At 37.7% G+C, this 23506-nt stretch overlaps 6 protein-coding genes across 7 annotated transcripts; 2 read left to right on the forward strand and 4 right to left on the reverse strand.

Moving 5' to 3' along the window:
- On the forward strand, positions 1812-2392 carry LOC104699365. The gene is made up of 2 exons (XM_010414680.1): positions 1812-2204; positions 2300-2392. The coding sequence occupies exons 1-2, from the start codon at positions 1812-1814 to the stop codon at positions 2390-2392; spliced, it is 486 nt and encodes a 161-aa protein (XP_010412982.1).
- LOC104792972 lies at positions 5092-10276 on the reverse strand. Of its 2 annotated transcripts, none has more exons than XM_010519241.1 (8): positions 9957-10276; positions 7596-8474; positions 6857-7515; positions 6621-6764; positions 6377-6521; positions 6099-6303; positions 5935-6016; positions 5092-5819 (listed from the first exon to the last, which is right to left on the reverse strand). In XM_010519241.1, exons 2-3 carry the CDS (start codon positions 8013-8015, stop codon positions 6955-6957), a joined length of 981 nt encoding a protein of 326 aa, XP_010517543.1. In that variant the 5' UTR covers positions 8016-8474; positions 9957-10276; the 3' UTR covers positions 5092-5819; positions 5935-6016; positions 6099-6303; positions 6377-6521; positions 6621-6764; positions 6857-6954. Both variants share the same exon structure in this region, with proteins under 2 accessions (XP_010517543.1, XP_010517544.1).
- Positions 12328-14326, reverse strand: LOC104792973 (F-box protein At4g18380). Its single transcript, XM_010519243.1, has 2 exons — positions 12934-14326; positions 12328-12747 (listed from the first exon to the last, which is right to left on the reverse strand). Exon 1 carries the CDS (start codon positions 14137-14139, stop codon positions 12964-12966), a length of 1176 nt encoding a protein of 391 aa, XP_010517545.1. The 5' UTR covers positions 14140-14326; the 3' UTR covers positions 12328-12747; positions 12934-12963.
- On the reverse strand, positions 15880-18227 carry LOC104699366 (KH domain-containing protein At4g18375-like). Its single transcript, XM_019226751.1, has 5 exons — positions 17007-18227; positions 16671-16892; positions 16426-16591; positions 16238-16334; positions 15880-16142 (listed from the first exon to the last, which is right to left on the reverse strand). The coding sequence occupies exons 1-3, from the start codon at positions 17424-17426 to the stop codon at positions 16487-16489; spliced, it is 747 nt and encodes a 248-aa protein (XP_019082296.1). The 5' UTR covers positions 17427-18227; the 3' UTR covers positions 15880-16142; positions 16238-16334; positions 16426-16486.
- On the forward strand, positions 18961-19528 carry LOC104792975. Its single transcript, XM_010519246.1, has one exon. The coding sequence runs from the start codon at positions 18987-18989 to the stop codon at positions 19323-19325; it is 339 nt and encodes a 112-aa protein (XP_010517548.1). The 5' UTR covers positions 18961-18986; the 3' UTR covers positions 19326-19528.
- Positions 19510-21332, reverse strand: LOC104792974 (protease Do-like 5, chloroplastic). Its single transcript, XM_010519245.2, has 8 exons — positions 20934-21332; positions 20703-20840; positions 20556-20618; positions 20376-20465; positions 20154-20276; positions 19985-20072; positions 19831-19905; positions 19510-19713 (listed from the first exon to the last, which is right to left on the reverse strand). The coding sequence occupies exons 1-8, from the start codon at positions 21219-21221 to the stop codon at positions 19607-19609; spliced, it is 972 nt and encodes a 323-aa protein (XP_010517547.1). The 5' UTR covers positions 21222-21332; the 3' UTR covers positions 19510-19606.

Below are 23506 nucleotides of genomic sequence, written 5' to 3' on the forward strand. Positions count from 1 at the left end.
CACTTAAAATGGGCGGGATGTCGTCCCTTCAAAACCGATTACTGTGCCGGCGATTAGATGTCTTTCGCACTGTTATGAAATTCTGTGGCTGGTAAGTGAAGATGTCGATTGTGGGGACAGTGGATTAGGTTAACGCTACCAAACCCTGAGGATATATATCTGTATTTGGGTTGCCGTGGACAATTGTGGTGAAGTTAAAAAAACAAAGGAAAAAGTAAACGGATCTGAGTAAAACTGCGTTATTAACCGTCTGATAGAGAGAGGCATCTATGAGCGATGAAGTAAGTTGAATAATATTTAATCTCTTCTTGCGAATGTAGTTAGTTTGTTATGATTTCGGTTGTGATGGTTCTGTTTTCGTTAGTGTGGGGCGTATGTGTTGTTGTTGTTGTTCGTATGAAGTGGAACCGGGTCATGTCTAGGTATTGTTGGTTTCAGAACGAGGTGGATTGTATGAGTTGATGGCGATAGTTTTTGGTTTTTGTTAGTGAACAACTTATGTGTTCTGGTTTTCATGTCGTTAGTTATTTGTAGTTATGAAACCAACTTAAACCTCCTTAACATCGATTTGTTCCCGTTGTGTCTGTGTAGGTGGAAGATAGACCCCTTGTGGTCGTTGTGGTAGCAGGGAGTTGGGAAATTTCTAATGCTGGAGTATGGGATTTTGTGCTTGCAAAGGAATGCTATGCAAGGACCGTGACTATGCGTATGTCCATGAGTTATGAAGAGTTGGTCTCACATGTTACTGATGAGTTTGAGCTGGCAGGACTTAACTTACAGCCAAAATTGAGTTATTGTCTTCCATGTCAGCTTTCAATCTTCTCCGTCAACAGAAGGCCTCCACTTATCATTACCAGCAGAATGGGTGTTTCAAACTTTATAAATGTTCGGAGGACTTACATTCACTTAAATCTCTTGTTGTCGTTGGACGTTTCACATGATCCAGGAAATGGTTGCAGTATCCTCAGGAAGGTTTGTGTGAGTAGTGGAGATGGTGGCACTAGTGGGCAGGATTGTGGCGACGCAAATAATTCTCAGCAAGACATTGAGAGAATTCGGCTATGTAGCATACATCTGCAGATGATGGGAGCAAGTAGTTCAAATACTTGTTCTTTGCACTCGGTGCAAGCATTGCAGGAATAAAGTATTGCAGGAAGGTTATACTTGTTGATGGTACAACTATCAAATCGAAGTTCAAAGGGGTCCTCATAGCGGCGAGCATGCAGGATGCAAACTTTCAAGTTTACCCCATAGCATTTGGGGTTGTCGACTCTGAGAATGAACTAGCATGGACTTGGTTTTTTAGGCAGCTTAGTTTGCTTGTACCAGATGCTCCTGACTTGGTAATTGTTTCTGATCGACACAGGGCTATCTATGCTGGAATAGCTCAGGTTTACCAAGAGGCTTTTCATGGCACCTGCGCAGTTCACATAGAGCGGAATGTCAGATATTTTTCTGGGAAAGGGCTATCAGCATTAGTTGAAAAAGCTGCACGGGCCTTCAACGCTGGTGATTTCAAGGAGTCGTTTGATGAAATCGTTGTCAGAAGCACCCGGTGTGCTGAGTATCTGAATGGAATCCCACTTCCACATTGGACTCAAGCTTTCTGTACTGCAAAGCACTATAACATCATGAGCAGCAACGTAGCTGAAGCTTTGAATAGTGCAATTGCGAAGATTGTCGAGCTTCCAATAGTGACGATGGTGGAGTCAATCAGGACCAAGCTGATGCAGTGGTTCTGCATTAAATGAGCGAAGGCGAAGAAACTACTTACCCTTCCTGAGCCAATATGTCCAAATGTGAATAAATTGATGCTTCGCAAGCTTGTCGAATCTGCTGGTTTGGAAGTAACTGCAGTTTCAGATTGGACATACGAAGTGAGTAAAACAGAGGGGAAGAGATACTTTGTAGATCTTCAGAATAAGTCATGTACGTGTAATGGCTTTCAGAAGCTGATGATTCCATGCTCTCATGCCCTCGCAGCCGCAAGGGTAAATGGTCTGTACGTTCCTTCCCTAGTAGGGAAAATGTACTATGTGACTGTGTTTGGTGACACCTATGCGGAGCTAATATATCCTGTCCCTAATCAAGGCGACGAAGATGTCCCTGTAGTTGTGTTGGAGAATGAGTTCAACCCTCCTACGAACCCACCAGGTCCAAGACGCAGAAGGAAAAGAAGAATCCCGTCAACCGGGGAACATGTGGTAATGGAGAGTATGAAATATAAGTTTTTGTAGAAATTAGCAGAAGTAACATCTAAATCTGCTGTTTCCATAGTCGATAATTTTTTTTGATACAGGGGAATAAAAGGAAGAGAACGGCAGCACATAAATGTTCAACATGTGGTCAGCCAGGCCATAATAGAGCGACATGCAAAAACGCGATTGGATAAGATTTTTCTTTAACTCCTTGCGTTCTTTTAATTCACACTATTATTGAACTTGTGTTAGAAAGTTCAACTTTGCGAAATTAAAAGCCTCCATTGTATCTCATCTCGATTTCGTAGGTTGCGTGGTTCTGTTTTTTGGCCACCAGAGGCATGGAAACTTTTGGATGCAGTGGAAGTCAAGTTTAATGAATGTGTACGCTTGCAGTTACGTTGCCACTTTTGTTAGTTTTTTGTGAAAGTCAAGTAGAACGAAAGGTTGGTCCATATGTATATTGTGGACAAGTGAAAGAAGGTCGAGATGTGGTTTTTTGGTGTTTGGGCAGATAAATCACTAGATAGTGAAGTGATTCTGATCCTTGTTTACTCCCTTGTAAACTACGGTTCATGTGGCTTGTTGAACCGTGTTTGGTACTTCTATGATGTATTAATTAATATTGACAAGGTATATATATAAAGCTTCTGGTGGATAATGCTTATTTTGCCCTAAAAGCAGGTTACATAGAGTTTAAGTGGTACGACTGAAATTAAGAACTATGCCTAAATCATACAAAATAGCATAACATAAGCCATACAAAAGTGCATAACATAAGCCAATGTCAATAAGCATACATATGAAGGTAGAGTCAGCACAAGGACTCGAACATAATTGCATACTTGAAAGCAAAACAGTTGGGACAAAGGTGGATGACGGAGAAGTTGTTGATGTAGCAGTTTGGGAGACCGCGAAAACGCAGCGAATGGGAATAAAGACCAGCATGAGGTGTACCCATGTCTGTTATCTGGGTTACAACCATTTCTGCAATTCCAACTGCCTCATCTACAGATGGCAGCAACGATAAGAAGGAGTTGATGACTTCAATACCAACATCAAAGGAGCCAAAACATATGAGGAATGTCCCAAGAGCAAAGCGTGCGTATATGTTAGTTGGGGCTGCAGAGCTGAGCAGATGAATAGGGGTTTGTGCAGGTCCGCATTGTGCTGCAAGACACAATCCTTCTACATACTGAGCGGTGGAGTTCCCAGCTTCCAAACATCGTAGTAAGAAAGGTCGATAGGGAGAGCCTTCATTTGCAAGAGGGCTAACAAATATGTATTCATCAATATCAACTTCTTCTAACACAGTGGGATCCAACGCAGCACTAGCAAATTGAGGACCAGTTGCGAGTAAAGAACCCAGCTCACGAAAGCCATGATGGCCAACCCGCCTAACAATGTCTACAAGCAATACGTGAGGAATGGAGTCCATAGACTTATTTGGGAGGTGTTAATTCTTTGTGAAGAAACTTAAAGTATTGTGGATTTAGGTTAAATAGGGTGAAGAAGTTGTGAGAAGGGGAAGTCAATTAATAAGCAGAATACCTAACAAAAATAAATGAAGCAATTATGAAAGTAGGTGAAACAGGAGGAGCTACTGACTTGAGGGGAGCAACAGGAAGCTGCTGGTAGCAGCAATAAGTTTTGTCAGTAGGACATAATAACTCTCATACGTCTAGGGATCAAAAGTAGAGAGAATAGGATAGCAGGATGGTTGAGGAAAAGATATACTGTAAAAGTAAATGCAAAAAGAGATGTCAAATATAAAATGAAGATGTTTAAAACAAAGAAATATAACAGAAGAGCAAAGTGAATAGGATAACATATACATTACAAAATACATAAAGAGATGATTAAAGATAATTCCTATTAAATTAAAGATGTTTTTAAAAAGTCATCTAACATAAAAGCAGATACATAACTGAGAACCAGTAGAGAAAACAATGACTGCATCGGTTGCTGAGGGAGCATGGGCCACATCTAGGAATGTCAACATATTTCCATGTATTTGCATGAGAGCGTCTCTTCTGTGGCCCAATCATCATAATTTGCCTCAAAACAGTACTTCCAATTTCATCAGCGAGTTCAAACGAACCAACAGAAGTCGCAAATAGATCAATGTTGTGAATGACATGATCATAAAAGCCAAGGCAAATTTGGAGGAGTGTTGTTGCAAAAGAAGCATGAGGCAGTACATGAAACGGGATGGACTGTAATATTTGAAGGGCTGTTTCGGCCTGACCATCTTGTGCGGCGAGTTTCAAACTCTCAAGGTAACGAGCTGTTGGATTGTGTGCTTGCAAGCAACAAGAGAAAAAAGGACGGTAAGGTGACGTAAGGTTAAGGAAGTTTGCATTTGAGAAAAGGAATTGCAGATTGACCATGTGCAGGACGGTACGATCGTGAGCAAGAGTTGAATAAAACTTGGAAGGGGCCATCATACCGAAGAAGTCAATAAAAGATGACTGGCCAACTCGAGAGGCAATGTCAAGTGCGAGATTGATATCTAGTTTATCCATTGCAGGTGGAGGAAGATTTGAATAGAGGGAGAAAGGTTGATGATAAAAAAAATTGATGCAGAGGTAATTGTTTGGTTAGGGTGAGAGAGTTATAAAGGTCTTTGTAATTTGGAGGGGAATTGGAACTATAGACTCAACCAAAGGTGTTGAGTCTATAAAAGACCAAAACTGTGTGATAGTGTCTGGACTAATAGTGGTTGTGTTCTTAATTGTTAATTTGATTTGATGTGGGTGGTTAACAGTTGTGTCATTAGTGTAGATGTGTTTGGAAAGTAAATGAAGGCGTGGTATGCTATAGTTGACAATAAGAAGACTATGAAGGGACATAATGAAAGGCAAACATTAATAGGAAATGTTGAGAACAGAAGTATACGACATTATAGTAAATGAAAAGTTAGACATAACTGAAAGAGATGAGGTAGAGAACATAAAGTAAACTAAAGTGTCTGCAAAAGGAGGAAGGTTAGACCCTTGAAACATACTCTTGATATAGGTCAAACGCATAGCGGATGCGGAGATTATCAACCTGCTGGGGTGTGAGATGGGAGAGCGTGTCATGAAGACCGTAAGCGTGCAGTTCTATAAATTTAACAGTTAACGGACCACAATCACCACCACGTTATTTTGAGCCAGGCCTGAAATTCTCTGGTACGTGACTCCGTTGGCCGGCTACTGAGATGGTAAAGCACCACGAACAGAGAGAATGAGCTGCAGTTACTTTTCAGTGAACGGTCTCATAAAGGAATCGACCTTTCGAGAGAGAGTCAAATCTTGGAAAGGGTCAAGTATGTTGATATGGCCAGATGTGAGATCTAGTTGTAGTGCTACCCAATGACGCTTACCCCAATTCATTGGGAGATAAACAATGTCAACATCTCGGAACCATTGCAGGATCTTTCGTCTAAATACAACCTCTCCACGCACATAAGCGGTAAGCATAGGATGCCAGATGACGGGACCATCTTGGAGTGGTTTTTTCCAGCTGATATAGGTGTTGGTAATGATGGAAGAACATGGAGTCAACCACCGTGATCCTTTTGTTTTGAAGAAAAGCACTATGTTTCTCCCAGATGTAACCAAGCAGCAGGTCAATGTGCTGAACAAAAGAAATGAAATATAAGTGTATGGTTATGTAACCGAGAGGAGATAATATTTGGTGCAATGGTAATACTGTAATACATTCATTGAACAAAATTTGTAATAACACTCACCAGGTTGGAAATCCATTTTTGCGGTTTCAAAATATCAGTGAAAACTGATCGATGAAAGTGGTCACCACGAATAATGTACTCCCTATAAGATTTGGCATAGGTAAAGTTAATAGAGGCAGAGGAGAAGATAAAAGAAGGAGAGGAGGTGAAAAAATATTGCCTACCTCCCAGAAAAGGTAGAAAGGTTGGCAAGGAACTGTTGGACTTGCTTGGAGCTTATCCTGTCCAACGTACTAAGAACAAGAGCTGAACATTTCTGAAAGTAATCTTCAGAAACAACCTTTCTGGGCCTGAGATTATGAGCTGGTCCATCCTCTCTAACGGGGAAAACCGAGTTACACTTGTCGAAATGAACTTCTTTTGTATGTCCTACATGGCGAAACGAGAAAATGTTAAGTTATTGCAGAGAAAATGGAAAGTCAGCGAGTAGCAATTAACGTACCCTCATTGCGGAGATGTAGGGGAGGTTCACATTTCGGAGTTGTATGCGTTGGAGACGGTTGATCGTCAGGGCAACCAATATGAGAGGCATCAGGAATTGAATCAGTTGGAGGTTCTACTAAGACAAATCTCTTATCGTTATTTGGCTGGCGGTTCAGAGGAGCAGTTGAGAAAACAGAGTTAAACCATAAGGATAATCATGAGAAGTGCACAACTATGTGGAAAATGATAAGAAACATACATACCACATAATTACTGGATGATCCAAAAGTATTGGAAATTTCTAAAGTTCCCAATGCCGGGACGTGAGATAGAGGGGGTTTGAGGGTTAGCCTGCGAGAAGATGTACGTCGTGCATCTTCCATCAGTGAACTTTTGACAGAGTTGACCTGCCGAAGTTGTAATATATGTTGGAAATAGAAATCTAACATATCAAGAGTGGATGGTTAATCAAAAGAGAGAATATAAATCATAGACGAACCTTTTTTCAGTTCTCGCCTTTAAAGAGGTGGTCCGCTTGAATCGCTTTGACGTAGGGAAAATGGTGGTATCGACGTTGGTAGAGTGGACATAGTTTTTTTATTCCCCGTTAGTGGCTGCCTGTACAGTGATCTTCTCAAGTAACACTGGTTGACCATAAGGATTGGTTGTGGTAGAAGAAGGAGAGAGTCCAATTAGAGCAGGAGAGGCAGACGGAGTTAAAGGCGAGGTTGAAAGATGTTGGTCTGATGCAACTTGCGCGGATTGGTGTCGGTGAGAAGAGCTATCTTTGCCTGTGGAGGCAGAATTAAACAGCAACTGGCCCAAATCAGCTAGCAAAGAGTCTTTCAAATCTCGCAACTTTAATGTAACAATACCATCAACATCTTCAACAGAGTAAAAAATGTTGATCTTTTTGCAATGCTTTCTCTTATTGGGTCTGTCGTGAACCTCTGAAGCAGGACTGACGAAGTTGCTCTTGTGGGTCTTGCGAGTTGACAGAGCGTACAAAGAGGGCAAAGATGCATCACCTCCAAATGAGAAGGATTTGACAAACTTGTTGCCAGAGGAGACAATTGCTTCTAACACCTGCCTTTTTGGGTCACCTCCAGCAGTAGAACGAAATTCAGTAGGTGCAGAAAAAGGAAACAAGACCTTCACCTGTAACATCAAAGCGAAAAATATATAAGAAAACATACAAAAGTACAAATGTGGAGGGGCGAACCAATGTAAGGGCTTACAGCTCGATCATGTTCAGTTGACAAAATATTGGAAGTATGGTATGACTTGCACTTGGGAAGATAAGTGAGAGGCTCATCAAGGAACGTTGACTGGTCTTCACTATGCGGAAGGAACTTGAGGATCAGCGGGATGCATCTAAATGCTAGCAGCTGAATGGGAAGAGGGAAACCATGAACATCAAGCGATGATTGTTTGAGTTTGTTGATAAGAGCCGGTTTATCTGGAATATAATCGCCAATTGTCACCATACGGAGAAGACGTTTAAAGGAATGGCGTCCCCAAGGGTAGTGAAGAAAGAAGTGAGTATCTTTAACCATCTCTACAACTTCTAAAGATGGTTTGACTGGCTGCGTTCTACAGAGCAGGATCCCTTTAACAATTACAACTAGTGCGAGTCTAAACTTCCGCCAGGCCGGCATTGTTGGTTTGCTCTTCAACAGTGTAACAAGATCATCAACTGTAGTGGAGCCAATGTCACGACCAATAAGTTTATACCAGTATGGTGCAGATCCATGTGGTCCTACTCAGTAGGTCTGCAGGCGGTGGAAAATGTTTGCATGAAAGGCCAGTCAATTCTTCAAACTCTATTAAGGAGAACCGCAAAGGTTGCCCAGAATAAACAAACCACATTTCTTCACAATTTGGAGTATAGAGTTGTCTACATAACAACTGGTGTACTAGCTGTCCAGAGAGGGAGCAACATCGAACAGGCAACGAGAAGAGAGAGCCAAGAGGAGAGTCCAACAACATTCGAAGCTCAGGCAACCCAGCTAGTATATGCAAAATGTCAATTAGGTACCGAGGTCTTGAATATGAGTTGATACGAACTACATGCGCAGGGTAGTCATTAACAGGGAAAATCCGTTCTGGGAGGTCACCTAAAAAAAATGTACGACAACAACTTTGGTTACGAGACGGATGAAAAAAGTAGACCATAAGGCCAAAACACATATTAACTGAACCTTCATTCTATCAAGCGTAGAGTAGTCAGTGAGACTACATTCCATCTCAAATCTAAACTTATGAGGAATCACCATTGATAGCAAAAAAACAAAAGCTTTATCACTCCAGTTATACACCAATCCCAATTTCTTCAATCTCAAACCAAAAGAACCAAAAATACATGAAACCAACATCGCAAATTTCTCAAACACAAAAGTAAAATTGATAATCTTTTTCACTCTGTTTCTGCCATCTCTGACTAATATAATCAACTCCATTGATTAAAAATAAACCCTAAGAAAACTAGTAATTGGTGAACCCAAGGGGAAAAATAAACCCTAAGAAAACTAGTAATAGGTGAACTCAAGGGGAAAAATAAACCCTAAGAAAACTAGTAATAGGTGAACCCAAGGGTAAAAATAAACCCTAAGAAAACTAGTAATAGGTGAACCCAAGGGGAAAAATAAACCCTAAGAAAACTAGTAATTGGTGAACCCAAGGGGAAAAATAAACCCTAAGAAAACTAGTAATAGGTGAACTCAAGGGGAAAAATAAACCCTAAGAAAACTAGTAATAGGTGAACCCAAGGGTAAAAATAAACCCTAAGAAAACTAGTAATAGGTGAACCCAAGGGGAAAAATAAACCCTAAGAAAACTAGTAATTGGTGAACCCAAGGGGAAAATAAACCCTAAGAACACTAGTAATTGGTGAACCCAAGGGGAAAAATAAACCCTAAAAACACTAGTAATTGGTGAACCCAAGGGAAAAAATAAACCCTAAGAACACTAGTAATTGGTGAACCCAAAGGGAAAAATAAACCCTAAGAACAATAGTAATTGGTGAACCCAAGGGGAAAAATAAACCCTAACGGCCGGAAACATTTAGTAACCAGTGGACATAAGCTATATACCTAACACATCATAGTTTTCTTAGCAAACTAGAGTATTATGTGACACCACATAACTAATTAGCTAAGAAACCAAAAGGAACCGGGGGTCGTGGTAAACCCTAACGGCCGGAGACATTCAGTAAGCAGACAACATAAGCTATAGACCTAACACATCATAGTAGGAGAACAATATAGAGTTCTCGGTGAGAGAAAACAAAAGGAATACAGGGTGGAAGTAAACCCTAAAGGCCGAAGACATTCAGGACACTATGAAACTCCTAGACGAATCATTGGACATAAAAGTTGTGAACAAGTTATGCAGCATTTAGGCGAGAAAAGTAATCTGAGGAAGAAGCAACCAATTAAACCAGATCGGGGATAGTGTTATAAAACGATGGATGCTGCCGAGATCAACCAATAGTAACAGGTAAGGAGCAAAAAAAACGTCTAACGAAATAAATTTAAGAAAGGATTAAGGATAACAGCATTACCAGAAGTACAATCACAGATAGAGGGCAACAACAGTACCTGAGTCGATTGAAGCAAGACGTTGGTTAGTAGAGGTAGGCATGGGTTTGATAAGCGAGTTGATGAGGAGAACTGCAGCTTAACCAACCGACTCTTGAATCACTTCCAAATTCACCGTCGATCAGATTTTTGGTATTTGATGAAAGATACCCGATTGAAGTTGGGCTAAGAATAGAGAGAGAGATTTCGGAGTTCGAAGCAGATGTAAGAAGGAACGAGAGAGTAAAAATTGGATGGCTGACAAAACTCCAAATTACAGATATGCATTGATGTCGAAGAGTCTTCAATGTCGACCGGTGAGAGTATCAAACAGTGGTATAGGAAACAGTGGGAAAGTAAACAGTCGGGAAAGCCAAAAAGAAATCCAATTAAGAAAAAAAAAAAATTGCCCAGAAACGTCAGAAGGTTAGAGATGTAATTTTGGTCAGGCAAGAAATGCCTAAATACAGAATCACGGATAGAAATGCTGTTTCAAACAATACCCACAGCAAAAAATGCTTATCCTGTAATTAACTCAATAAAATTAGATGATTTGTATGCAACGATAATTATTTGAGAGTTAAGCAATGCCTAACTCTGAGCTTAAGCAATGCTTGAAGCCTTGAATCATAAAATGTCACCATAAAGAGGAGACGACAAAACTAAGTTTGGTTGGAGACATGGGGCCTGTTCGTATTCTTATCGCTACATTAGCGACCAGCAACTCAAATTATAAATGACTTAACACGCAAGCATGCGGAAAGCAAGGAGAATATTAGTCGCCGTGTTTTCTTATTCTTGTAAAAATAGTCGCAGCGACCATTATATTGGTCGCCGTGTTTTTTGGCGACACCAACTAAGCCGGCAACATCTATTAAAAGAGCTGCAGCGACACCTTTCTCAATTTTCCATTGCTTCTTTTTCCACATTTATTGTTATATTTGAGTCGCCGATCTCTAGTGTAGCGATAAGAAAAAGAACAGGCCCATGTTCTTTATCTTTTTTTTTTATAGCGAAAATACAATTATAGACTTAATAATCATAACTTTCATTTGTCACCAGACCATTTGATTGTTGGAAGGACAATATATTCACTTCAGCAAAATATAAAAATGAAAAGCAAGAAGATTTCTTTGTAATAAAATTCAAATTGTTACTACTAAAATTGTTCTTTAACAAAAAAAAAAATTAAAATTGTTCTTTAACAAAAAAAAAAACTATGTATAAAAAAGCTAAAATTGTTTTATAAATGTTTTTTTTACAAAATAAAATTAAAAACTATACAATTACTAAACTCCCATAGATAACAAAAGCATATGATCACTTTGTTTTCTGTAAGTTATATAGTTTTGGTAAAAACTGTTGTGTGAACATATCTGATAATTAGTGTATTGTGACACACACATTCTACATTACCATTATTAATGTCCACTAAAATATGGATAAGTAATCATGCTTTTGTTGTCAAAAGCGAGATAAAAAAGGGTACAATAATTTCACTCCAGTCACAAACTTTTTGCTCGCCCGAAAGTAAACAAGTGGGCTCTCTTCTTCTTGAAGTATCCAATATCTTCCAAACAGACTAAACATATCTAACATATATTAATACTTCTTGTCATGTGATATGCATATGTAATCAATGTAAAGCGGAATTAGAAAAGAAAATAACATTATCGATATTGTTCTAAGTTGGCCATTTGGTGCTTTAAGACATTAGGCATACATTGAGTACTGCTTTAGGTACTCCGTTACAAACATCTATGAGACATTCATTGTTAAGGGTTCCCCGGTGAAACTCTTTTATAAAACACTTGTGTCTGAATCGCAACCATGTCTTATCACCAGAGGTTTACTAATTCGCTTTTGACTATGTACAAGATTCTTTAATAGTCCTCATTTGTGATTGTATGAAGCATGAAATATTGATATCTCTATCATCTTTTACTTGGTGCAGACATTTTTTTATGTGGTTGTGGTTGGTCACTTGAAAAAACACTAGTAAAATTTAAAGCAAAACCTCTATGGTGATGCACTTTCGCACAAACTCTGACACACATGACATTACGTATTTTAGCAAGCGACGCCGAATTTAGACCAAGTAGCATTTATTTGGGTGTTACATGATTCGATTAACAGAAAGTGCAAAACTTTGGTTATAAATTGAGTTCAATTTCCATATGTAATTAACATGGCAGATCATGAAGAGATTAATAATATTTAAAATATATGATGCATTAAGTCGAGATCTTTGCTTTCTTTTAATTAGAAATATAATGTTAGTTAGCTTGGAACCGAACCCAAAAAAGCCAATGGTGGTAGACTCAGGAGTCAGGACTTAGTGTACAGTGGTACTGGTCCCTGAGATGAATATTTTAAATTAGAGATTTTTCAGTTGGCCAACGAAATTTTTTTCAGTACTTACATTACATTGCTCAATATTATTTATTTAACAACTTGGGAGAAGAAGAAGTATACAAAGACAAGGAGAAAGCAAAGCAACTGTATCTCTTACCTACAAATAATATTCACATAATGAAAGAAAAAGAAAAAAAAAAAAAAGGCACATTGAAGATTTTATAAGCAAAAAAAACTTGCTCTTCTTGCACGATTGCTTTGCGAGCTGAAACAAAAAGCAGCCAGCGAATGCGGTTTCCGGTGTCCATCCAAGCAGATCGGAATCCGAAGCTTCCAAGCGACCAAGACCATATAGCATTGATGAATCTAGCATTAGTCACACTTAATACAAAACTGATCTTTATGCATTGTAGTGGTCTCTCTTTCAAACCCTGGCTACTCCTTGTGATTCATTCATCTATCAAACAAAGAAGAACCAAGAATTAGGTTGTGACAATGAAACTAATCATTTGTAACAGGCACATAATCTGGTTGAGCTGCGTTCTAATTCCTAGAATCAATAAACCAATTCAGGACTAATACTACTAGTCCCTTGATCTCAAAATTGATACATAAACAGAGCATTTTCATGTACAATTCATACCTCAGATCCGACTTCGAAGTCTTCCACCATTTAAAACGAATTCATCTCAAGACAATAAGTCCTTCTCTTAACAAGCATCTTAGCAGCAACACCATAAGGCTCATCAAACGCAGAAGAAACCCAAGAAACATCACACGCCTCTTTCTTGGACTCACTGGGTCTAATCGCCACAAGGGTAGCTCCTTTCAACACAGTCCCATCAGGCAATTCCAAAGTAGGAGCATACCAAAGCCTCATATTCAAAGCAGGTACAAGAGTCCTCTTAGAAGCCGAAGAAGCTGACAAGGGTTTCACCCTCAACTCTTCCAACTGATCTCGGTTCATACACAACACACCTTGACCATCAACATCCGTGAGCACCAAGCTATCAAGCGTCTTATGCTCTGCTATAATCGGCTGCAACAAGTAATGTCTCGCAGATGCAGCAATCAAAGAGCTTATAGTCCATACAACACGAAGCTTAAGCCCTCCGTTTGTATAAAACGATTCAGGTATACTTCCATTATCTTCCACCACCACGGCGGCGTTGTTGTTGTTACTGGTACCAAGATCAACGGAGTTCGTCGCGGGGATGACAGAGGAAGCACCGAGGATCACACAATTCTCAAGCGTGGAACCAAACTCAGCTCTCCATTTCAACAGAACACCATCATCTATCCCTAATTCACCACTAGGAAGCTCGATTCGGAGAAAACGAAGCTCATCGAAGTTTTTCAAAACCTGAGTTGGAGAATGATGCGTCACGCCTCCTTGTTCAATCTCACCATCACTACCACCACTAATCAACAACGACGAAGCTGAAGAAGACGAAGAAGAAGCTGACGAAGCTGAAGAAGAGGAAGAAGAACCTGAGCGTTTAAGGAACTGTCCCAAAGCTTGTAACGGTTTGATCACGAGACGAAAGATGGCGGAGAAAGGAGTAGCGGCGACGGAAGCAACGGATCGAGGCTTGTCAGAGACGAGAGATGAAGAGTCGTCGTCGGAGATAACGCAGTCGACACGAACGACGACATTCTCGACTTGAGGGATCAAAGAATGGAATCTTTTGGAGACGACGCAGCAACGACCTAAGGATTTGACGTCGCCGATGTTGTTGAAGATGAGGAGGAGGATTGAGTCAGGGAGGTGATCGAAGTGGTCGATTTGTTGTTCTGGTTCGGGATGGATACGTGAGAGTGGATCTGATGAACGGAGAGTTATCGCCATTTCAGAGGGAGAGAGAGAAGAAGAGAATCAGATCTTTGTGGAGACGAAGAAGAAGAAGAAGATAGAGAGCATTAGAGAGAGAGAGAGAGAGGTTTGTGGAAGGAATCTAGCTACAGAGGGAAAACAAACAAAGGGATGTAAAATGGGAAGGTGTAAAAATAGACAGAACCCACTTTGTGTTTTTTTTTCTTTTGTTTGGTTTTGTCTGTAGTTTGAAGAAGGGAAATATATAAATAAAATATATTAAGCGCGTGTGACGCGTGAAGAGATTTTGATTAGTTTAATTAGGAGAATTAACAAAGTTATTAAATGATTAGAATTCACAAGTGAATTTAAAACAGTAAAATCCAAACACACGTTAAGTCGTTAACCATATCCCCCACAAATTTCCAATAGCCAAAAAAAAAAAAAAATTAGAAAAGCGAAGTTACAACAACGACGATATTAGAATAGACTATTAAGTAAGCTATACGATCGTATATTTATAATTGTGCAATTATTGTAAGGCTTCGTGGGTGTTCAATAATCAAATATGGATTAGATGAGAAGATACAGTTATATAGTTATTTTATACGAAGATGATTCATTTGCATGATATGGAATATGGACTGTATTAATATAATACACACTCACTCAATAAAAGATTTTCGACTTAGCTGTACCACATGATACAAGTCGTTATTAGGTCATTTGTTGCGAATTAATTGGATTTGCCTATAGTGCTCTGGTCTACTCGTAGGCAAGTTACTATTACATATATCTGTTCTTCTCTCATGTTATTGGATTTCAAAATCTTGTTCCCATAGCCATGAAAAAATAAACCAGGAAGAAAAGTTTTGCCGAGTATAATAAGCAGCAAGCAAATGATACATTGTTCTTTTAAGTATATTTACTATAATCAACGTCAGTGTAATATAATAATATATAACGTGAGATGATAATATTGCCTATTGGGGAGAACAAGATATGAATGAAAGTGCATCGGACAAGTCATGTGTTAAATCAGGAATAGCACAGTACAGAGCATTCATTTAGATCTGAATCAAAATCAATCAATACGGGGGGAAGAGACTTAGCAAGGAAGTAAAAAAAAGCTAGCCGCAGATATTGGTTGGTCTCACATGCACGTCGTGTCATGTGTCTCTTCTTACTTCGCACGCCCCGCCGGGTTCCACCTTTCATCTTCGTCGTAAAAACGCCGCATCATCCGTCCGTACAATCATCGATCGACTTTCACATTCTTTATCTTACATTGTACGTACTAACCTTTTTTTTGGATTTTATTGTTCAATGTAAAGAAGTTCATTACAAAACCAGTGAGAGAGCTCTGAAAAAAAAAAGGTATAATCTTGGTGGGATAAAATTTATAGGTAGAAAAGTAAATGATAAAATATAGAAAATGATGCAACATAATGGAGTACAACAGAGAAACATGTGACTATTAAATGCAAAAACAGCAACATAACTCCATAAAAAATAGAGAAACAAAAAGATCATGAAACATCTAAGATTCTTCCGTCCTAAATAACAACACTCTTGCATCATCATCATAATTCAAGAAAACTACATATTAATAAATCCAGCTATTCGTTACACGATTTCCAGATCATCTAACTACTAGTATTATTTCTCAGAATTATTAAGCTTTCTTGTTATGATCATACATATATTATAAATTGGGAAAGCCAACAAAAGAATCAATCATATATTATATACTATATATGTATGTTGTTTGTATTCGTCTATATATGTACATGTGCTCAACACAAACATATACATATTTGATTACGTTAATATATTGAGAATAAGCAAAAAGCAAAATATTTTCATCTCGGTCCAATGATATCCTAAAACTATAATTTTTTTTCAAGTGGACATAATAAAAGCTCAGAACAGTTCTCTCTGCACTACGTACGCATCTGTTCAAGTGTGCCTGTTAGGAGAGCAATGTGATCACCATGTGAAGTTTTAGAATCAGAAATTTCTATCAACGCTCCTGATATCTGAAGGAGAGAGATATAAAGAGGTTATTGCCAAATCAAAGAAGAAAAGAAAACTCGAAATAACGATTTATCAAAAGATTTCAGAAACAACAAACCCTTCTTATGTTTTCCAAATTGCATCCTCTTTTGCCTATAACTTTACTCATTGCATTCGCCGGGATTAGAATCTCAAGAACAGAAGATGAAGACAATCTATAAACAAAGAAAGATCATTTACATAGAAAAAGAGTCTAAAATGATAAAGAGAGAAGCCAACTTCTTAGTTTTTCGTTTGCTAACTTACCATCCAAATGAGTATGGACCAAGTGATCCTAAACCGTTATCTTCTGCCTGTTAATTAGAAACTAAGTCATGAGTAATTGAGTATCTCTATCTCCTAAAACATCTTCTCGAAGTCTTAGAACAATCTGAATGAGAGCATCTCTCACACTTCTGACTTCACCCAATACCTAATGGATATAAACAACTTGAATACAAAGCAACAGAAGAAAACAAGATTTTTAGAAAATTCAATAAGGATTTTATAACCTCAACGCGGTCATCCTTATTCCCTTTCGAGATATGGATATTAGCATTGGTCCTTTTCCTTATTTCGTTAATGACCGAGCCACATTTCCCTATAACCCATCCAATAACCTTAGAAGGAACAAGAAGTTGCATCTTAACTATTTCTGCATCATCATCGTCATTGATACTCTCTTGCAGAAGAAGAACCGCTTCAACAGCCATAGACTTCATATCATCATGAGACTGAAGAAAAACACACACCAAAAAGGAAACAAAGTACTCAAACAACAAAAACAATACCTCCATAACTTAAAAAGTAAAGATAAAAAAAAAAAAAAAAACAGAACAGAACAAAACCTCTGTAGCAGTGACGATGATAACACACTCATCATCACCACAGTTTGTTCTTGAGTCATTAACCTCAATACGAGAACCACTTGCTTTACTTATTCTTTCAATGGTTGATCCTCCTTTCCCGATTACACGAGTAATATTGGACAAAGGGCACAACACTTTCAAAACCAACTCTTGTGTTGTGGAAAACCCGCCAAAACCATGAGTCACAACAGGGAGAGATGTAGCGGTCACTGCATAACCTTGAAAGTCAGATACATGTAGTGCATTGAAATATGACGGAACACCCGCTTTGTGCTGAAGAATATGATCCTGATTTGAGTAAACAGAATTAGAAAAATCTGATGAAACTACACTACTAGCTGTAACATCTTGGCTGGTTGAATCTAGAGGAATCTTTTCACGAGGATTGATCTTGTACATGATTGCAGAAACAGCGAAAAGTGCTTTCTTCACGGATTCAGACTCACCAGATATCTATATGATAGAGAATAGACTGAAAACATCAATAAAAGTAGCTACAAAGACGTAATAAAGTGCGAAAATTTGAGATACTAACACAACAATATTGTCATACTCCATACCACAAGCATGTTAAGGATCCGAAACATCTTTAGAAACAACCTTAACACTAGCTCGAGTTCTACTTCTAATCCTCTTAAGTCTTAATGTTGGAACCAGCCTTACCAATCACACTAACATTGACTAGACGGTACTTATATTATTCTTAGTGTTCTCTCCAGCACTAGCTACAATTGCATCATGGACTTTAATAAGAGCATCTTGTGCACAACAAAGAGGCTCGGTTATAGTTTCGATTTCTTCATCTATTTTTTCTCTCTTTAACCGAGCAATAGATTGTGATTACTCTCTCGCATCAACAGGGCATAAGATTATGTTTCCCTTTCTTGCGCTCAAGCATTGTTAGTGTCAAGAGATTTAGAACCCGGAAACAGACAAATGCTGATTACAAGCACGCAAAGGACCAAACTTTCTCTAAGAAGAATTGAGATTAAGACTAATTCAAGTCCGAGAATTGTTGAAATTGGGTGAAACTAGACGAAATCAAAGTGACAAAAGTGTTCAATTTTGAAGGTCACAAGAGATTCGAAAGCATCAAAGAAAAAGGTTAGTACAGAGAGTCTGTACTACAGAGATTCTTCGAGGTGAACAGAAACAAGTTTTGAGATCGGTCGGAGAAAAGATCTCTTCAGAAGATGATAACGGAAGAAATCTCTTCGGTTCAGGCCACACTGTTAAGACCAAACCTGTATTTTTATTTATTTTCGAATTGGTTCCGTTACTTTTAATTGACAAATAAAGAACCCAATTTCGTGCAAAAAATTGAGTTGTTTTCGATTATTGACCACAGGGCGTAAATTGACTTCAAAAAGTTAAAAAATGAGAAAACAAAATATTCTGAAAGCATAAGGACCAAACGGTAATTATGTAGACAAAGCCTTCTGTTTTTGAGCTTCTCCTGTTGGTCTTAACAAGAAAAACTCTGTAATCGAAACCACCCAAGTAAGAAAGCCCTAAGGTTTGATCTCTACCCCTAACCTCCTAATTCTTATTCTTGTGTAAGGGTATTGAATATTTCGGGTACCTTTAGTATTGAATTTACTTCATCAATGTCAAAATCTTTTTTTTTTCCGCACTTCTGCTTGCATCGCTAGACTCGAAAGTTGTGAAATTAGGATTTCTCCTGGGAAAATTGATTGGCTTTTGGTTCATATGTATTAACTATATAGACTTTTAGATTCTGGAAGTAACCCTGTTTGAATGATTGAGCCAAGAACCAGATAAATCTAAAAGTTTCAGAGCATGGGTGTTACAAAAGTTTAGAACTTTGGTTAATTACATCTATAAGATTCTAATGTTAACTCTGTTTCTACATAAAGTTGATTGTTCCCATTTTGTGTTATTGATGTTTACGCTTGTTTTTTGGTTTAAAGCATATATAACAAGAATAAGAAGCCTGTTATGGAACAAGAAGAAGCAGAGAGAAGCACCAACATTGTTGCGTCGACCTCTGAAGGGTCGGATCTATCTCCAATTGCACGAGTGAAGAAGCTCTTGTTCCGTCAGATGCTAGTAGGAACCAAAGACGGGAGATTCTTCCTTGGCAATTTCCATTGTATTGACAAGCAAGGAAACATAATTCTCCAAGACACTGTTGAGTACCGTAGCATAAGAAGATCGTCTCCTTCTCCTACTGAACAGCGTTGTCTTGGTATGATCTTAATCCCTTCCTCTTGCAGGACATCTTGCCATGTCGATTGCTCTATCGAGGAACAGCTTTCATTGATTCAGCTGAAATAGTAGAGACTTTATGAGAGAATCTCCCCAAATTTTTCATCAATGTTGTAACCAATAATACTGTAGTCTTCTTCTTATCTTGGACCTAGTCTCTTCATTATGCCCAAATTCAAAAACTATACTCCCATGTCCTTGTATGATCGATGTTTCACATGTTATTGTGAAGAAAAAAATGTATACATATGCATTGGAAACTCTTTTGGAAATTATTTGTATTTACATTTAGAAGACAAAAAGTCTGAATGTTCTTATATTGTATTATCAACAAAGATGTTTGGTTTTCTTCAGAATCTGTCTCTGTAAGCTGTTCCATAAACAATGAGGTAGGGTACTGTTCGGACAACTGTGTCAATGGGAATGGCAAAGTTCACACCGGAAGACATACCACTCCCTGCAACATAAAAAGTGATCTCTTTTCAGTATCTTATTCATGTAGGAAGAAAACAGAGAATCAAAGAAAAGAGTTATGGTTATGTTCTTAGATTTGGTTAAAAAGATCATAACTTACCTTTTCGGGTGAATGTGGCAGTGTTCACGCCTATAGTATGGCCATAAGAATCAAGCAACGGCCCTCCAGAATTACCTATATTACATAACCAAAACCTGTGAGTTTCATAAAACTCAATGGGATGAGAAAGCTGATAGACATGTTTGTGAGTTACCTGAGTTAATATCAGCATCTGTTTGGATAGCTTCTCGAATGCTCTTCCCATTAGGTGAAGGTATCTCTCTTCCCAACCCACTCACTACCTACAAAGAGCCCCATGATAACAATCTTTAGACTGCAGAGTGTCTTATATGAAGACAAACTCAGGATCTTATTACTCTTACCCCTATTGTCAAGGTGTTTTCATATCCATATGGGTTCCCAATCGCGTAGCAACTTTGACCTACGCGTAGGTCATTCGAGGTACCAAGAACAACAGGGTTTAATTCGCGACCCTCGGTTTCAATCTGGATATATAACAACAATAGTAAAAAGGACTATACAAGTATGACTCAAATGGTTTGTATATATGTTCCAAACTTCCATAACATTGGGTTAGAATATACCTTCAACACAGCTAGATCATTATCTGGATCAAGACCCACAATTTTCCCATCCTTGGTAAATCTTGTTCCCGTAGCATCAACAAGAGACACCTACACAACAACCAAAACTGTGATTGTTTCTTAAGTTACTTGACTTGGCTTTGTGCTTTCTTCTACAATCGGATTAAAGAAGATGGAGACCTTACAACGTTGTAAACCAAACTGATCTGTAGCTAACTTGGCAATGACATGATAGTTTGTTACCTACATTGTACAAGAAACAAGCGATTAGTTCTTCAAGGATTTCAGAACACAGAAACATAACAGATGAAGGATCATATTGCTTACAATGTGACCAAGCTTATCCCAAACGAAGCCTGAACCTGTGCCTTCGATCTTTGCATTTTCCTCATCATTAGCAAAATCACCAGAAGACGTTTTAGGCAGCTCAATGTCTTCTATGTAAACAACAGACGACGAAGTTTTCTGCAAAAAAAATGCAAAATTGAGAATCTTTTTAAACCAGAGAGACTAACAAAAAAAAAAAAAAAGCTTCTGAATGAACAATTAGGGAGAAACCTGGAAGAGATTGACATTTCTATCTTCTTCTTCCTCAAGCTCATCTTCTTTTTCCTTCAATTTCTCCATTGCGATCGCAGACTCCAAGGGAAATCTCTGTTGACTGGAACCAAGCAGAGTCGACGCGAGCGCCAAACTCGAACCGAAGATGACGATTCTTCTTTTCCGATCAACGACGTCTACGTGATTTGAACCGGAGCACGCTAACACAAAATTCGACCGGTTAATTGGAGCTAAAGTATAGAAGATTGAGGAAAAAGCTTTGGAAGAAGCAAGAGCTATAGTCATGGCTTCTTCTTCTTTTGCTCGGAGCGCTCCTACAATGGCTCTCACTCAAACTTCCACTCAGAGATGATAAGGCAGATAACAGAGTAAAATTCGGTTTGGTTCTAGTTGAACAATTTGTTAACCGGATTCATTTTAGGATGTATTATTATTAAGGGTATGTTGGCATTTTAGTACATTTTGAAACTTAATTAGTGTGTGTGAGATATGAGAGTTATGTAGGACCCATTTGTGAGATTGAAAAATTAGGATAATTATTTAAATAGTTGTTAATATAATCTTTTTTTGGAAAATACAAAAAAATTTATATTTTTTTTCTTTATAATTTGATATGCATTTTGTTTAATAATTTTTAAATATATTCTATACATCTTTTTTATCCGTACACTTTATTAAGTGTACGGATGTCTGTACACATTATTAAGTGTACGGACTGTACACATTATTAAGTGTACGGATGTGTGTTCACCTTATTAAATGTACAGATATATGCATATCTTATTCAGTGTACAGATGTCTCTATACATTATTAAGTGTATAGATGTAATGTTTACACTTAGTAATGTGTAGAAACATATGTACACTTAATAAAGTGTACAGAAATCTGTACATTTAATAAGGTGTACAGACATCCGTACACTAAATTATGTGTACGGATATAAAATTTGTAAAAAATATTTAATATTATCAAATAAAATCATCAAACAAAATACATATCAATTATAAAGAAAAAAAATATAGATTTTTATATATTTGAATTTTTGTTTTAAAAAAAAAACATATTACCAAAATACTTGAATAAATATATGTTTTCCTCATTTCTCTTTCTCTCTCACAATTCTATCTCACAAACATTCTATTCACAAGTGGGACCCTGACTATTTTTCCAATTATAAATGGTACATGTACTATATTTCTAGTTAAGTTTGAAAAATGTATTAAAATGCCAATAATCCCTATTATTAACCATCATCACGTGACAAGCACACATATGTTTACACAGTGACTTATGTGGTGATTAATTACAAAGGAGAAGTTAGTTAAATTGTTTCATGATTGATTTACTAGCTATGCGTGCATCTTGTGCAGAGACTCTTGTTGCAAGGTGACGATTGACTCCGAGGGATGATTCATTAACAACTTAACCATCTCATATATGTTTTGGTTATAGATGCCTAGATGTTATTGGTAATGGGTCTTAGGGCATGTGCATCCATTGTCCCTCAATTTTTGTCCTTCAATTATTTTATTTATATTTTGAGAGTTTCTTAAGTTTTGTTTAGCATTGGTGTCCTTCAGAGTGTCCTTTAGGGTGTGGTCCTTCATATTATTTTTAATTAAAAAAATTAATTATTTAAATAAATCTATAAAAACATATTAAAGTTTTAATTTAAATAAAACATATAACATTGACATTAAAAACATAAGAAAATTACAAACTTACAAAAACTTGAAAAAAACAAAAAATACAATTAAAACATGAAAGATAAAAAACATAAACCATACAAACATCAAAGATAAAAACATACATTTTATTAAATTCATAGATTTTTTTTAATTAATCTTCATTATCTGGAAGATGTCCAAAGTTAGTCCAAATATGCTCAATCAAATCTTTTTTTAACCGTTCATGGACTTTTTTATCCCGAATTTCTGTAAGACGAGTAATTGTAGTGCTCATATTGGAACCCAAACTGGCGGCACCGACGGTATATGTTTGATCGACATCTTCTCCGTGTTGAAATTCAGAAACAATGTTTCGGTAACTGTATGTTCCTCTTTCATCCTCGATAATCATATTATGGAGTATTATGCATGCTCTCATAACATTTGCTATTTTGTACTTATCCCATAAACGAGATGGATTTTTAATAACGGCGAATCTAGCTTGCAAGACTCCAAAGGCACGCTCAACATCTTTCCGCACAGATTCTTGTTTTTTAGAGAAGAGAGAATTTTTGATACCTTGTGGGAGCCGGATAGATTGTATTGAAAGAGCAGATCGGCCTTTGCATGAGGAGATTTTTAAAATGAAATTTCAGATCGGCCGGAGCAAACAAATCGCCGTCTGAGAGAGAAAGAGTGAAGAGAAAGGAGAGAACAGAAAGAAATGATCTCGACTCTTCGGTTGTTTTTGCTTCACCCTACCAAAAAAACAACAACAAATAACAATAGGACACGTGTGGGGACGGACGAGATAAAATACGTCCCAATTATAGGAACGTATCTTCCTTATATTGTCAATTTCGATTTAAATTTGAGAATTAATTACTGAAGGACACTTGATT

Source organism: Camelina sativa, chromosome 6 (genome assembly GCF_000633955.1).
Source record: "Camelina sativa cultivar DH55 chromosome 6, Cs, whole genome shotgun sequence".
Classification (NCBI taxonomy): Eukaryota; Viridiplantae; Streptophyta; class Magnoliopsida; order Brassicales; family Brassicaceae; genus Camelina; species Camelina sativa.

Excerpts from the sequence above, each read along its gene's own strand:
- LOC104699365 (XM_010414680.1), top strand. The coding sequence starts at position 1,812 with ATGCTTCGCAAGCTTGTCGAATCTGCTGGTTTGGAAGTAACTGCAGTT. Across the intron at positions 2,205-2,299 it reads CGTCAACCGGGGAACATGTG|GGGAATAAAAGGAAGAGAAC; the intron begins GTAATGGAGAGT and ends TTTTTGATACAG.
- LOC104792972 (XM_010519241.1), bottom strand. The coding sequence starts at position 8,015 with ATGCCGGCCTGGCGGAAGTTTAGACTCGCACTAGTTGTAATTGTTAAA. Across the intron at positions 7,516-7,595 it reads CAACTGAACATGATCGAGCT|GTGAAGGTCTTGTTTCCTTT; the intron begins GTAAGCCCTTAC and ends TTGATGTTACAG.
- LOC104792973 (XM_010519243.1), bottom strand. The coding sequence starts at position 14,139 with ATGGCGATAACTCTCCGTTCATCAGATCCACTCTCACGTATCCATCCC.
- LOC104699366 (XM_019226751.1), bottom strand. The coding sequence starts at position 17,426 with ATGTACAAGATCAATCCTCGTGAAAAGATTCCTCTAGATTCAACCAGC. Across the intron at positions 16,893-17,006 it reads TCATCGTCACTGCTACAGAG|TCTCATGATGATATGAAGTC; the intron begins GTTTTGTTCTGT and ends GTTTTTCTTCAG. Across the intron at positions 16,592-16,670 it reads ATAAGGATGACCGCGTTGAG|GTATTGGGTGAAGTCAGAAG; the intron begins GTTATAAAATCC and ends TATATCCATTAG.
- LOC104792975 (XM_010519246.1), top strand. The coding sequence starts at position 18,987 with ATGGAACAAGAAGAAGCAGAGAGAAGCACCAACATTGTTGCGTCGACC.
- LOC104792974 (XM_010519245.2), bottom strand. The coding sequence starts at position 21,221 with ATGACTATAGCTCTTGCTTCTTCCAAAGCTTTTTCCTCAATCTTCTAT. Across the intron at positions 20,073-20,153 it reads AAAACACCTTGACAATAGGG|GTAGTGAGTGGGTTGGGAAG; the intron begins GTAAGAGTAATA and ends GGCTCTTTGTAG. Across the intron at positions 19,906-19,984 it reads AGATGCTGATATTAACTCAG|GTAATTCTGGAGGGCCGTTG; the intron begins GTAACTCACAAA and ends TATGTAATATAG.